The 16,154-nt window shown below is 46.8% G+C and overlaps 1 protein-coding gene across 1 annotated transcript in view; it reads left to right on the top strand.

Annotated features, from left to right (window-relative positions):
- Nucleotides 1-16,154, top strand: part of DHRSX (dehydrogenase/reductase X-linked) — a 198,940-nt gene that overhangs the window by 140,074 nt on the left and 42,712 nt on the right. The window contains exon 4 of the mRNA XM_028492486.2: nt 9,145-9,246. Coding sequence (XP_028348287.1) covers nt 9,145-9,246 — 102 coding nt within the window. The remainder of the gene's footprint in view (nt 1-9,144; nt 9,247-16,154) is intronic.

The following is a 16,154-nucleotide window of genomic DNA, read 5'->3' as shown; positions in this document are numbered from 1 at the left end:
TTTTTTTTTTTTTTTTAGGTGGTATGCGGGCCTCCCTCTGTTGTGGCCTCTCCCGTTGCGGAGCGCAGGCTCCGGACGCGCAGGCTCAGCGGCCATGACTCACCGGCCCAGCCGCTCCGCGGCGTGTGGGATCCTCTCGGACCGGGGCACGAACCCGCGTCCCTTGCATCGGCAGGCGGGCTCTCAGCCACTGCGCCACCAGGGAAGCCCTACTCTCTGCTTTTTTAAAAAAATATTTTAATTTTATTGGAATATAGTTGATTTAAAATGTCATGTTAGTTTCAGGTGTACAGCAAAGTGATTCAGTTATACATATGCATATATTAATTCTTTTTTAGATTCTTTTCTCATAAAGGTTATCACAGGATATTGGGTAGGGTTCCCTGTGCTATACAGTAGGTCCTTGTTGGTTATCTATTTTATATATGGTACTCTGTGTGTGTGTGTGTGTGCATCCCAAGCTTCTACTTTATCCCCCTCCCCCCACCCGCCATGATTCCCCTTTGGTAACTATAAGTTTGTTTTTGATGTAGGGGTGCGTGCATCCTTGAGAATTATGGTTTTCTCCAGGTATATGCCCAGGAGTGGGATTGCTGGATCATACTCTGTGTGTGTGTGTGTGTGCATCCCAAGCTTCTACTTTATCCCCCTCCCCCCACCCGCCATGATTCCCCTTTGGTAACTATAAGTTTGTTTTTGATACCTGTAAGTCTGCTTCTGTTTTGTAAATAAGTTCATTTGTATCTTTTTTGTAAATTAGATTCCACATATAAGTGATATCACATGGTGCTTATCTTTCTCTGTCTGGCTTACGTCACTTAGTGTGATAACCTCTAGGTCCATCCACGTTGCTGCAAATGGCATGATTGCATTCTTTTTTATGGCTGAGTAATATTCCATTGTATGTATGTACCACATCTTCTTTATCCATTCATCTGTCGGTGGACACTTAGGTTGCTTCCACGTCTTAGCTATCGTGCATAGTGCTGCTGTGAACGTAGGAGTGCATGCATCTTTTGAATTATGGTTTTCTCCAGGTATATGCCCAGGAGTGGGATTGCTGGATCATATGGTAGTTCTATTTTTAGTTTTTTAAGCAACCTCCATACTGATCTCCATGGTGGCGGCGCCAATTTACACTCCCACCCACAGTGTAGGAGGGTTCCCTTTTCTCCACACCCTCACCAGCGTTCGTTGTTTGTTACCTTTTTGATAATAGCCATTCCAACAGGTGATGAGGTGCTATCTCATTGCAATTAAATTTGTATTTACCCTGTGATTAGTTACGAAGCGCTTTAGTTGTCTGTGAGGAATGCTCACGTCATCTTGGTGTTATAATCCATAAACAGTGGGTAACGCACTCATCCTGAAGCTACACTAGTTAGGGACCTGTGATCATGTGGGCTGGGTGGAAGTTACTTTTAGTCCAGCTCTGTGGGTGGATAAACTAAATAAGATCTCCAGAAGGACCATTTACCTCCTGGGAGTACGAATTGCTTTTAAAACTCTTTAGAAGCCCCTGTTTCCAAGTAAGACGCAGATTACCTTCTAACCATCTGGCTTACGAGTTAGTTGGAGGTCATTCTTTTGTCTTTAATTGTAAAGTGCTTTGGGACATCTGTTACTTGTCTTGGGGTCGATGGAGAATGTTCCCACTTTAATTTCATTTTCCAAATATACTTGGCAATCAGAAACATGTGAATAATCTGTAACCTGAAAATTTCACAAATTTCAACACCTTTTACCAAAGCTTTTTTACCTATGTTGTTGTTGGCTCTTTTTTGCTGGTGGCAGTGGTTTTATACTTGCGATTCTGGGGTTGAATGTAACGTCTTCCTGTGATGGTTCAGTGGTGGTGGTTTGGTGTCTCCAAGGAGAGAGAGAAAAGGGAACGGGGAGACTTAAAGAAATGAACTTCCCTGGAGGTGGGTGTGTGTGTCCTAAAAATGTCTGTCTGTAGGGAGGAATCCCTGTAATCTGAGGACCAGGGCTTTGCTTGATAAGGGTGAGCTTGAGGCTCAGGTGGGCACAGGGGCTACAAAAAATGGCAGCTGGTTATTGTAAGACAGCATTGGATCTCCAAGATATCTTTGTGATGTGGACACAAAATGTCACCAGCCTTTTCATTAAACAAAGGGTGTTGCAGCCATCAAGCCCTCAGCCACTGCAGCTGCCCCAGTGTTTTGCCCTGAGGCCATTCAGGATGGAGAAAAACAGGATCCTGGCCCCAGAGAGTTAAGGTGTGCATATCAGAGGAATGATTTCAATGAGCTCAGACTCCTGCATCTTCCCATACATAGAAAAGCACCGAATTCATTAACTTGAGATGTCTGGTTTCTTTAATACTCTTTTGATGTTTGAACTACCTGGTCTTTGTTGCAAAACCCCCTATATATCCTGGCGGCTCCCTGACCTCTTTTGGAACAGTCCCCCAGAGCTACCTGCGAGGCTGTATTCCCGGGCTTCAGTCGTCAGCAAGTCCACCAAATAAAACATAATTATCAACTTTTAGGTTGTGCTTTTTTTTTTTTTCAGTTGACAGTTTAGAAAAAAGGGAATATGGACAGAGCAGAAATCACTTAGACTTAAGAAAAAGGGGATTTTGAACTATGAACCAGGAGAACAAGTGACGCTGGGGCCGTGGATGTGCACAGACAGGCATCAAGGGACCAAGGCAGGTGGATGAGAACACTCAGGTGCACCTACCTGGCTGTGCCCAGTGACCTCACCCGCAGGGACGGGCAGCTGTAACACAGAGCAACCAAGTGGCTGGGGCCTCACGGCTTCTCTCGGATGCTGGCCGTACAGGCTGGCTGTCTACGGTCTGGTCCTTTTAGAAGTACAGACACACCTGGGAGGTATCGTGGATTTGGTTCCAGACCACCACGATAAATCGAATATCACAGTAATACAACAAGTCATGAGTTGTTTGCTTCCCCGGTGCATCTAAAAGTTACGTTCACACTAGACCATAGTTTGTTAAGTCTGTTATGTCTTGGGCATTCCCTGGTGGTCCAGTGGTTAGGGTTCGTAGCTTTCACTTCCGGGGCCCCGGGTTCAACCCCTGGTCAGGGAACTAAGATCCCACATTCTGCGTGGCATGGCCAAAAATAAAAATAAAAAGTAAATTAAAATTAAAAAAAATTTTTTAAAATTAAAAGTTGCACGTGGATTAAAAGTAATTCACGTGTAACTTAAAAAAAGTCTATTATGTCTTCTTTTTTCTTTCTTTTACAATTTTTGTTGGAGTACCGTTGATTTACAAGGTTGTGTTTCAGGTGTACAGCAAAGAGATTCAGTTATACATATACAGGCATCCACTCTTTTTTAGTTTTTTTTTTTTTTTTTCCATACAGGCCATTACAGAATATTGAGTAGAGTTTCCTGTGCTATACAGTAGGTCCTTACGGTGTCTAAAAAAAACAATGCACATACCTTTGTTTAAAAATAACTTTACTGGCAAAAGTTGCTTCCCGTCCTTATGAGCCTTCCCCGAGCCATATTCTGTTGCAGTAGTAACAGGAAGGATCCGTGATCACAGGTCAGCGTCGCAAACAGAATCCTAATGAAAATGTTTGAAATATGGCGAGATTGACCAAAATGTGACCCAGAGACACAAACTGAGCAAATGCTTTTGGAAAAATGGCCCCGACAGACTTGCCCGATGCGGGGCTGCCCCAAACCTTCCATTTGTAAAAAAAACAAAAAACAAAAAAAAAAACACCCCACAAAACCCCCCAAACAAAAAAACCCCCAAAACCCACAACATCTGCAAAGCACAGTCCATTGAGATGCCGTACAACGGGGTCCGCCCGCGCTGGTCAAAGAGCAAAAGCAAATCCACCTGTGGTGTGGACTCACGGCCCCCGAGAAAGCGCGTCAGCCAGGCCCCGTGCTTCAGAATGCGGTTGCTTCCTGAGATGCTATCTGTGACGCCGAGTTGCTCCGGGAAGACCACCCTTGCGGGGCGGGGGGCTTTCGGAAGAGAGGCTGCGTGGAGTTCATTCCGCATGCGCGTCCTGGTCCTGATGCAGAGCTGTCCTCGGGATGCTTTCTGGGTACAGCCTTCTATTCCGGGAAAACGCACCCAACTCAGGGACATGTCCTGGGGAGACATCCCCCTGTTCAGGAGCCATGGAAGGGCGCTTGTCACCAGCCGAACCAGAGAGAAAAATGCTCATTGGTTTATTCACTTTTTTCACCGTGTGCCTGGGATCACTCTGTCTCTCTTTGTCTCTGACTCTCTCTCTCTCTCTCTGTCTCTCTCTCTCTCACACACACACACACAGAGACACACAGACACACGCACACAGAATCCTCTCCCTCCGTCCGCCTTCCCTATCCGGTTTTAGGGGCAGCTTGGTTCTGCTTCCTCCCTAGAAAATAGCATCTCACGTCTCAACAGATTGAGTCTGTCTGTCTTGTCTAGAACAGCCAAGAGGTGTGTATATGTCACGTTTATTTTTAAGTCATGAATTATTGTTTTTCTGGTTGACAGGCACATGATCTATTTCTGGTGTATTCGTTTCTGCGCATAGAAACGATGCGCTTACAAGTGTTCTTATACACACCGCCCGGTGGACGGGGCGGGGCGTTTTCTAGGGTGTATACGCCTAGGCGTGGAGTTGCTTAGTCCAATGCTACACACATATTCAAAGTGATTGTGTAACATTACATTCTTTTCCAAAGATCTGGACCAGTTTACATTCCAAAGAGCAAGGTATACATGTATATTGATGTATTCTGTATCCTCGGCAACCTTGATAATGCAAGGTCTGACGTTTTCGCCACGTTGGCGGATGTGAAGTGACATCTTCTCCTGGTTTTGATTTGCATTTCCCACTTGCTCTTGAGATAGCATGTCTTTTAGGGTGTGTATTTGGCATTCAGTTTCCTTCTCTTGGGGAGTGCTTGCTCATGTCTCTTGTCCATGTTTTCATAAGGTTGTTTGTTCTTTTCGTATCACTTTATGGGTGCTCTTTCACCTTTATCTTTTAAATAGAGAAATATAGGGAAAGGTGAGAGGCAGGCTGTGATAACCAAGCTGTTCTCCTTTTGGGTGCATCCTGGTCCTTTGGGGGCCGCTATCCCTTTGTCTGGAGTGAAGACAGGGCCAGGACTCCGGAAGCTGCATCCCTGCCTGACATGGATGTAGCAGCCGGCAGCTCCCCGAATTCGTCTGTGATGGAGCCGGACAGTGTGTGTATTTGGCATTCAGTTTCCTTCTCTTGGGGAGTGCTTGCTCATGTCTCTTGTCCATGTTTTCATAAGGTTGTCCTTTTCGTATCACTTTATGGGTGCTCTTTCACCTTTATCTTTTAAATAGAGAAATATAGGGAAAGGTGAGAGGCAGGCTGTGATAACCAAGCTGTTCTCCTTCTGGGTGCATTCCTGGTCCTTTGGGGGCCGCTATCCCTTTGTCTGGAGCGAAGACAGGGCCAGGACTCCGGAAGCTTCATCCCTGCCTGACACGGATGTAGCAGCCGGCAGCTCCCCGAATTCGTCTGTGATGGAGCCGGACAGTGTTTGCCGCCCTCACACACAGGAAGAGTGAGCCCGGTTCCCCGTTGGGGAGACGGGGGTGCAGATTTTCCGGGACCCGCTGGCCCCGTGCGTGGGGGCTGTGGTCGGTGTCGGGATGTTTGAAAGCTGCGCTTATGCTCACCTGAACCCCCTTCACCATAAACGGTGCCTCTCTTCCTTTCAGGGTCTTGGTGGCCCTAAAACTACTCCTGTTAGGTTCCAAGGCGGGTAGTGGTTATGGTGAGATGCACAGAACCAATTTTAAGAGCGCTTTCACGGCAGAAATCATCTCTGAACAGACAGCCTCTCTAAAAATTATCTTGTGTTTTTCTCGTACGTGCTTATGTTTATCCCAGTGGAAACGTTTTAATTTACATTTTTGTTCGTGATTTTTTTTCACCTCTGAGTATTGATGTGAACTCCCCTCTCCTTCTGGTGCTATTTCTTTGCAGATTTTTGTATCAGAACAAGGCACACTTCATAAAAAGAATCAACTCGGCTTTCCCCCCCACCCGCGTGTTCTAAATCAGCCAATAGAGGTGGGATTATCTATTTTTTGAAAGTCGGAAAAAATTTGATAAAATACCATGGACACTGTCCCCGCCTATTCTGGATGTCGTTATTTCATTAATTTTTCTATTTCTCCCATATTCGTGGCTCTGATTAGTCCTAATTTCCTTGATTAGGTCGTAACAATCAGTATTTTTCTCAGAAAAGCATTCATTGCCTTGAGATGTTCATATTTTACTTGTAAATCTAGCATATTATTAATATCGTTAGAAGCACACACCTATAATTTTAAAATCTTCTTCCTACGATAGACTCATCCCTATTGTAAATTTGCATTTTCAACCTTGTCAAATCTATTATTCACAGTCTTCTCTGGGTCTTTGTTTCTGTCTTTTTTTGGGTCTCTCGATCTGTCAGATGCTCAAAGATGTACACTCATTTCTCCCATAACCGTTTTGGTTCTGTCCACTTCTCCCTGCATTCCCAAGAGTTCCTGAGAAATAGACTGCGATATTGTGTTATTCTGAGAACATGGCACGTGACTATCGTGACTTCAAACTGACTGAGCGTTGGACCCACAGATAACGATCCGTGTTGCCCCATTAATATGTTAGTCCTGAATCATCTCCACCTTATGTCAGTAAGGCCAGCCCTGCTTGATTTCTGCTTGTTTGCCTGATACTTTTCAGCCTTTTAATTTTCAATCCCTGCTTTAAAAAGCTATATAATGAATATCCAGAAGAACTCTGAGCGTGGTCTTCCCATACGAGGCTACCATCTTGGTTTTGCATCCTGACCAGTCCCTTGGGGTTCACTCTTACTCTTTCAAGCTGCACCCCTACCTGTTTCCTGGGTCTCCTGTTTTGCTACCCGGACAACTGGTATACCTCCTATGTTCCAGTCCTCTGCATGGCAGACGTTCTATTTCTTATTTCCTAGGGGTATCTTGACCATTCTCAAAACATCGCAACCTTCATTTCTCTAATTATCCAGATAGAAATGAAGGTGTTCGTGATGGCACCCCAGGTAAAATGAAAAACGTCACTTGTGTCTCCTTCTCCCTGCCAGGAGCCCTGCTGTGTCAATTACCCCTGTCCCCTCTCACCGTGTGCATTGTTGTGGGGCTGCAGCCCCTGCTTGGGTTTTAGGTGAGCCCCTAGCATGCATGAGTCCCCATATCCTGTCAGTGATCAATCCTGGTGCTTCTGCTTGATGGGGGGCAGACCTCACAGTTTGCAACTTGTCTTGGGCGTTTCTTTTCTCAGGGATGGAGCCCATAAAGCCTTCTGGTCTGCAGGGAACAGTCTGCCCTCCTCCGCGGTAGGGCTTGATTTGGGGGCTCGTATTCCCTGTGCGGTGTCACCCCATCGTCCTGCCAGTGATGCTGTTGTGGAGGTGAGGGGTGGGGGCCAGCTCCTCAAAGGATGTAGAAAGTGGGTGCCACTGACAAGAATGGGCAGAAAAGAAGCAAAACCCAGTAGCTCCTTCACAAGGCAGCGCTCTCGACGTGGAACGTCAGTCCTCATGTTTCCGGTCATTTCTGATCCTTTTCCCCCAGGGAGCAGGGAAAAGTCATCTTCTGACATTTCGAAGATCCAGTAACAGTGCTCTGTTTCTGGAAGCTGAGTGTGTGGGTCCACCCATCCTTTTACCGTGGGTTCGAGTTATTAGCAGTAGTGTGAGTTTTCTTCTTCTTTTTTTTTGTTTTTACATTCTTGGGAGTGTTTCAGGCGAAAGTTAGAACAGTGTGTCAGGAATGCCTATCCAGATGGCACCGTGTTCTAGAGCAGAACTTCCAAACGCCCTGTGGCAAAGCTCCCTTGTCCCCAGTCTGTCACAGCCTGATGCCATTGGAGACAGAATAGAAAGGAATTATGAGAAAAAATACATGTAAGAAACATGCAAAATGGGAGCGCCCGGTGTTGCTTTTTTTTTTTTTTTTTTTTTAAATTACTGGATTCAGCAAACAAAATGACTGTTGTTTTTAATTTCTAAACACATCCTCAATTTCTGAACGTGTCCTCTGGCAGACTGGTAACCAACAGATCACAGGATGGTGCCTGTCCCTAGGCCACGCTGAGTAACTCTGATCCAGGAGGATGCCCACCCCCACTCCCACTGTAATTTTTTAGGGAAAATATTTTAATAAACATATACACTCGCTTGTCCTCAGTGGCTGTGTGACTTGGCCCACATAGGTTCCATTCTCCATGCTCAAGATTATCTTAAAATGTCTCTTCTGAGTGCACACTAACATATGTATTCCAAAATACGTACCTTCCCAAGCGAGTACTTTTGCTGGCTCTCAGGTGTAATTATATTGAAAACTTCCTACAGAAACCACAAACCGACAAAATCCTGCAGGCGTGTCTCACCCCTGAGATGTATGGCACAGTAGGTGCTGGTCCTTAGGATGTGGAAGCCATACTCCCCTCTGTTCCTGGGTCCTGGGACCATGGATGTCCCTGTGAGCATCTTACCAAGAGCTGGGCCTGGGGAGACCCAAAACGATCCTTCGGCAGAGCCAGCTGCGACAGTGCAAGGACCACACTGCTGCAGAATGACCCAGAAAACTGCCTTCCGCTCAGAAGGGTTGTCTGGCCTAAGTTCCTGTCTGGACCGCAGGATCGTCTTCTGAGCTCACATGGTTGTTGGATGAACTCAGTCCCTTGCGGTTGTAGGTCTGAGGTTCTGACTGTCCTGCTGGCTCTTGAGTGGGAGCTGTTCTCAGCTCCCAGGAGCTACCCTGAGGGTCTTGCCCCATGGCCCTCTCCCAACGAGGCAACTTATTTCTTCCAGAACAGCAGGAGAATCTCTCTTCCTCTAGTCTGCTTGCAAGAGGGAATATTATGTAATGAAATAGTCATAGGGGTGGCATCCCGGGATCTTTGCCGTATAAGAGGACACAGTCCTACCCACATTCGAAAAGAGGGCATCGTCAAGGACGTAACTCATAGAGGGTCTTCTTAGCGTATGTAGCCCACGATGGACCTTCCTCTTTTCTCTAATCCAGTGTTACTTCCCAGGAGGGATAGAAGTTAACCTCTTTAGAAATCGTCTTAGCATCTGTGGTAAATTGGAGGATAACCACGCATTTTTGTCTTTCTCCAGTGGAATTTCTGTACTGTGACCTGGCGTCCATGAGGTCTATTCAGCAGTTCGTCCAGAGGTTCAAGATGAAGAAAATCCCACTCCACGTCCTGGTCAATAACGGTGAGTTCTGGTGAAATCCAGAGGTTAATTCAGATACAGACACGAGCTCTAGCGGTCCTTTGGGAAAGTGGGATTCCCAAGGACATGTATGTTTCAATTATTGCCACTGCTTTGTTCCACTGATGTGTTTGGCTTTCGCTACCAGAATAATCAATCTTAGGGTGTCGCTTTGAAATGATGTAAAGTGTGATGATGTGTCCTGTGGATTTGATACTTTGACAGGTCCACTTGGGCTAAGATGTATGAGGGACATGCAAAGGGTTGGGTGTTTTCACAAGGGTTATTTTATTAAAGCCTCAGGTGATCATTATCTGGGCTCCAGACCCTCACGCCCAACTGTCTCTTGACATCATCCTTAACAGCTAGCACTCTTCAAACGTACATGTGGAGTCCACACCTCCCCTCCTCCTGCCTTCCACCTACCCCCTGCCCCCTTCAACACAGACCACCCAGAGCCCCGCTGTCAGCCACGCTGAGCTCTTAAGAGCATTGGAAACACGTCTGCTTTCTCACTTTCCTGCCCTTTTCCCTGCCTCTTTCTCTCTTCCGCTGCTACAGTCAACTTGTTTCATAAAAGTTCATCCAAACTCTCCACAGAGAAACACTGTTTAACATCTCCAAACAGTAAATATAGAGAAGGAAAACTATTGCAAGCATCCTGGAAAACATTTGTGCTGGTAGAATTTAACACATTGCTTTCAGACTCGGAGATCCAGTCTACAAAGGAGGTAAATAGTTAAATTGATACAGTAGAGACTTCCCTGGTGGTCCAGCGATTAACGCTCTGTGCTGCCAGTGCAGGGGGCACGGGTTCAATCCCTGGTTGGGGAACTAAGATCCCGCATGCCACACAGCATGGCCAAAAATAATTAAATTAATTAATTAATACAGTAAAAGGAATAGACCTAAACAGCGAGTTACAGCCACTATACTTTTTTCCCAAATAGGTAAAACATTTGTCAAATTATTTGTATTTTGTTTTTTTTTTAAACAGCGAGTTACAGCCACTATACTTTTTTCCCAAATAGGTAAAACAGTTGTTAAATTATTTGTATTTTTTTTAATGTCTTCTATTCTGTTTTTAAGATTTTCTCTTTACCAGTGTTTTTAAGCAATTTTATGGATTCATTTAGTTATTTTGGTCGTGCCCCGTGGCTCGTGGGATCTTAGTTCTCCGGCCAGGGATTGAACCCAGGGCCACGGCAGTGAAAGCCCTGAGTCCTAACCACAGGACTGCCAGGGAATTCCCAAATTATTCGTATTTTGGATGGCAGAGAAAACTAGGACCCTTGTGATTATACTGAGCCTCCCGTGGAAAATCCAGGGTCATTTTCGCATCTAAACATCCTTAACCTAATCCCTTCTCCGAAGTCCCTTTTGCTGGCACCCCTTTTTCTGAGGGACGCTATGCCCAATGCCGGCGATTGGGATGTGGACAGATCTCAAGGGAAGGGAGCATCCTTGCTCCTCCTGAGGCTGCTCCGACCAGGGATTGAACCCAGGGCCACGGCAGTGAAAAATCCAGGGTCATTTTCGCATCTAAACATCCTTAACCTAATCCCTTCTCTGAAGTCCCTTTTGCTGGCGCCCCTTTTTCTGAGGGACGCTATGCCCAATGCCGGCGATTAGGATGTGGACAGATCTCAAGGGAAGGGAGCATCCTTGCTCCTCCTGAGGCTGTGACACTTGTCCATCTGATTCTGGCTCTCGAGGTCTGCTTGCTGTCATTTCCTCACCTTTCTCTTTGTCTTGTGTATTTTATCTTTCACCCATGATACTAGTGGGGTTGGCGGTCAGGGTCAGGGTCAGATAGACGTACTTCCGCTCAATCCACTTGTTTAATTGGAAGTTCCCACTTCAGGGAAATGCATGGGATATAAACTGTGTCTCCAAAGCTACCCGTATGCATCTGTGGCTTTGATGTGTGTGTACCGATGAAACACCTACCGCTAATACCATTTCCCTCTGGTTAGCCTGGGAAAGTACTCTGCGTGTCGTTAATGCTGGCAGCTCTTCTGGGAAGGTCCAGAATGAATTTAATGTACGCTTGATGGATATTTTTCAAGTTCCCCAAAATGATTATGCCTTAGACCTCTTTGCAGAAACACATGCTTTCCAAGGACATGGCCATTTGGGGTCCTCAGCACTGGGGTGGGGTTCCTTTGGTGGGTGTTTATCTGTGTCCTCCTTGATTAGAAAGAAAACATTATAAATTGCCACATGTACAGGTGAGTTACATGGAGGGGCCGTGGAGACGTGTCGAACCACACATCTTCTTTCCACGTTAAATTTAACACCCTCAGGAGTCAGTAACAGCAGCGCGTGCCCGGTATGCTGCCATCGTGCAGGCTTCCTGAGATTTTATAGACACATGCGCAACAGAACTGAATATCCACTGAGGGTCTTTTCTGCAGTTTCAGTACAGCCTTCCATGTGCCAGGAAGTAGGGAAAATTATGTATCTCAAATCTGATGCCTTTCTCCAACAGATCTCTGCTTTGGGTCAACAGAATTTGAGTGGGAAATATGTCTGTAAAGCACATTTGCTGCAGTGGAGAGAGGTCTCTGGGGAAAACACCATAGGCAAGACATACCAACGTGTTCTCCATAATTCACCCTCGCCCTTAAGTTGCTGTTTTTTTTTTTTTTTAAATATAAATTTATTCATTTTATTTGTTTTATTTTTGGCTGCGTCGGGTCTTCATTGCAGTTCACGGGCTTCTCATTATGGTGGCTTCTCTTGCTGCGGAGCACGGGCTCTAGGTGCGCGGGCTTCAGTAGTTGTGGCTCGTGGGCTCAGTAGTTGTGGCTCGCAGGCTCTAGAGCGCAGGCTCAGTAGTTGTGGTGCACGGGCTTTGTTGCTCTGTGACATGTGGGATCTTCCCGGACCAGGGCTCGAACCCGCGTCCCCCTGCATTGGCAGGCGGATTCTTAACCACTGCGCCACCAGGGAAGCCCAAGTTGTTGTTGTTGTTGTTTTTTTAAAGGGAAAGCACTTTAAGTAATTTTATTTAGTTTATATACGATGCTTTGTTGACTGCTCTGCTCTTTTTTTAACCATCTTTTTTTTACTTGAAGTCTAGTTAATTTACAATGTTGTGTTAGTTTCAGGTGTACAGCAAAGTGACTCAGTGACACACACACATATATGTGCTATTTCAGATTCTTTTCCATTATAGGTTATTACAAGATGGTGAATATAGTTCCCTGTGCTCTACAGTAGGTCCTTGTTGTTTATCTATTTTATATATAGTAGTGTGTCTGTTAATCCTAAACTCCTAATTTATCCCTCCCCCCCACCCTTTTTCCTTTGGTGGCCATAGTTTGTTCTCTATGTCTGCGAGTCTGTTTTATAAATAACTTCATTTGTATAATTTTTTAGATTCTACATATAAGCGCTATCATATGATATTTGTCTTTCTCTGTCTGACTTACTTCACTTAGTGTGATAATCTCCAGGTCCATCCATGTTGCTGCAAATGGTATAATTTCATTCTTTTTTATGGCTGAGTAATATTCCATTATATATATATATATATATATATATGTACCACATCTTCTTTATCATTCATCTGTCCATGGACACTTAGGTTGCTTCCATGACCTGGCTCTTGTAAATAGTGCTGCTATGAACATTGGGGTGCACGGATATTTTCAGATTATGGTTTTCTCTGGATATATGCCCAGGAGTGGGATCGTTGGATCATATGGTAGCTCTGTTTTTAGTTTTTTAAGGACCCTCCATACTGTTCTCCAAAGTGGCTGTACCAACTTACATTCCCACCAACAGTGTAGGAGGGTTCCCTTCTCTCCACACCCTCTCCAGCATTTATCAGTAGTGCCCTTGCATTTTGAGATGACTCCAGTCATCCTACGATGGTCCCATCTTCCTTTTCTCTGCAGATTTTAAACCCCGCATGCATGGCTCTCAGGAAGATTACGTTTCTCTGGAAACCAGGACAGAGTTGCATTTGGACCTGGGGAGGCTTGCTGCTGGACCCTCTTTCCACACCCTCTCTCTTCTTTCTGCAGAGAATCTCATCCGCACGTTGGCTGACCTTCAGCCCAGATTTAACTCCTTCATCCAGCTCTTTCCTCTGAGCTCAGGACCTCTTGTTTCTGCTCAGTGCCCCAGAGGCACCTCAAGGTGACAGAACCAGTGTGGGATTCCTGAGCCCCTAAAGGACACGGGCTCTTGGGAAAATCCGTTTCCTTACTGTTCCCAGCTTCGTTGTCCAAATTCCTTAGCTCCTGGCCCCTGCCTGCATCTTCAAAGCAAGCACCACAGCACCTTCAAATTGCCCTCTCCTTCCAACCTCTGCTTCTGTCCTCACACCTCCTTCTCTGAGTCTGACCCCCTGCCTCCCTGCTATAAGGGACTGTGAAAGTACACTGGGCTCACCCGGGGTCAGCGCCCCAGGTCAAGATACTTAATGTAACCGTATCTGCAGACTCCCTTTTGCCGGGTTACGGTGGCATAGTCACAGGTTCCAGAGATTAATACATGAACATTTTGGGGAACATTATTCTGTCCTCCACACAGGGATCAGGACGTGGACATTTTGGGGACATTATTCTATCGTCCTCACCCACCTTCTCGGTGATTCACACGCAGGAACCGTACAGGGATCAACAAGAGCCCTTGACCTCATGCAACTCATTCTTGAGCCAAGGAGACCAACATTAAACAAAGACTTATTCTGTGAAATGCCTGACCCTAGAAAAAGTCTCTTACAGTGGGACACGGGGTCGTGTAAAGAGAAGACGGCATCCTTAGGTGTGATTAAATTAAATCCCACGCGTGGAATTTCCCAGCCCGGACCCCTCCGAATGCCATTTCCAAGCGTCAGAAATGGGAGTCCAGTTATTACAGGACGATTGGCTGAAGTCACACGTGGTGTGTGCTTCTGTCGTGTGGTACCCGTTACCTTTCAGAATGTTGGCCGGGTCGGGTACATGCTTGGCTCTGTGGGGTTTCTTCTGCAGACGTAGGACGACTCTTCTCGGAACCCCATCTGGGTCCCTGGAGGGAGGAGCCCGGTTCTGTAGGACTTGGAAGCAACAGCCTCTGTGGGTTCAGACAGAAACTTCCAGGAACGATGTGCCCTGGGGCGGAGGCTATACTGGTGCCCATAATGGATGCCCACTCCCCGTGGTGCTGGGCAGGAAGGCTGTCGGATCCCTGAAAAAGAGGATCCCTCCTTTGCAGAGCCTCTTTGTCTCTTGGAGATGCCACAGAACCACGGAAGTGTGGGCAACCCCTGGACCTAGGAAGGGGCATCCCCCTCTGGTAGCCAGGGTGGGTGGACGGCTCCAGGGACAAATGCCCCTCGGGCCAGGGATTAGCCAGGGGGGTCCAGTCCAGACTGACGATGGATTCATTACCAGCCCGGGGCTCGGGGCAGACTCAGCTGATTTGGGGGAAGTGAAGGATTTTCTCATTCATCTCGTGGCTTGGTTTGTACTCGAGGGTTTATCTTTGCTGCGTTCCAACGACAGTTCTGAAGGGATGGATATTGGGGAGATTCTGAGCAGATGCCAGTGGGCTCCCCAACTACAGGACTTCTCAGAGGGGAACCCTGTCGATGGTACTGTTGGTGTCCAGGAGGGTCTGCAGAGCTTCTGAAAACGATATGCCTGGGACCCTCCTCTGGGATATTAGCTCGCCCCACCCCTGCCCCAGGGTGATTGGTTCAGAGGAGTTGGGTTAGTAGGACAAACGCCTGCTCACCCATCAACTCTCATGGAAAGCAGCCCCAGCTGCGTCCCACAGAGAAGACGTCCAAGGGCCACGTCTAGCTAGACTTCGTGCTTTGCATTTCTAAAATTTATTCCTGAAGAGAGCGATCAGGATTTTGCAGACGTTTGGTATTTCAGACGCGGAATATTTCTGCACTCTCTAGCGTGACATAAATAGAACCAGACCGCCTCTCTCTGGCTGTGGGGAACTCAGGAGAGAAGCTGAGGATTTATCCAACCCAAGAATGATCTGCGTCCTGCCGAGCTGGTCAATATTTATCATTTATTCACAACAGTATTGATTTATCTCGTTTCCCATCCCTGAGCCAGAACTCGGGTAGATTTGTAACCAGCCCTCAGGACTTCTGCTTTATCTTGTAGGAGTTGTCCCCGTAACGTGCATGGATGTATTTCTCAAGATCAAGAATCACTAAAAATTATGTTTTTCCCTCCAAATAAATATGTTCGCGGTAACCCTGAAAAATCACAGAGATGCTTGCCTGGCCAGATACGTAGGAAGCCAGTTTTCGGTATAGTTCTTCATTCGTTCCCGAATTCGTATCCCAAGTCAGCATGGAGAACCAGGGACCAGGTACACTTAGAGCCAGTTTTGCCGGCAGTGGCCGCCATGGCCTTGGCACCGACAGGGTGGTCGAGAAAGCAGGGAGTCGGGGCCCAGTTCTCGGGGGAGGGGCGCAGATGCCCGAATACTTCGCTTATTTATGTGCTCGGCGTTTCCTCCGAGAAACAGGCGACTGGTGTGTCTCTTGGGAAACTGGTGACTCCCCGTGCGTGCCTTTATCCTTGGAGGGTTGGATGTGAATGTGTGTGGACCACTCCTCATCAGCACCTTCTGTTTCTCTCCCGGGGTGTGTGTCTCCCCGAGGGAACCGCTTCCCGCTGTGTCGTGCTTTCCGGGGTGCTCCTCCTGTCTTTGGGCGCAGAGGGCACTTGGATGCTGCTTCGCTGGTGGTGGAGCTCGCAGGGCTGTTGGCCGTGATCGACCCGGATTCCATAAGTGCCCCAGGAGTGCGGGAGGCTGCCCGTCCCGTGTCCCCGTTCAGGGGCCTCCTCCTTCCAAAGCCCTTCCTGAGCATCCAGGAAGTGGGTCCAAAAATGCAGTGGTTTTCTAATTACCCAAATGCTCCAGCATCACTTAATTCAGGAGCT

The sequence above is a fragment of the Physeter macrocephalus genome, chromosome 7 (assembly GCF_002837175.3).
Source record: "Physeter macrocephalus isolate SW-GA chromosome 7, ASM283717v5, whole genome shotgun sequence".
Classification (NCBI taxonomy): domain Eukaryota; kingdom Metazoa; phylum Chordata; class Mammalia; order Artiodactyla; family Physeteridae; genus Physeter; species Physeter macrocephalus.
This window is presented reverse-complemented; position numbering and strand designations above follow the sequence as displayed.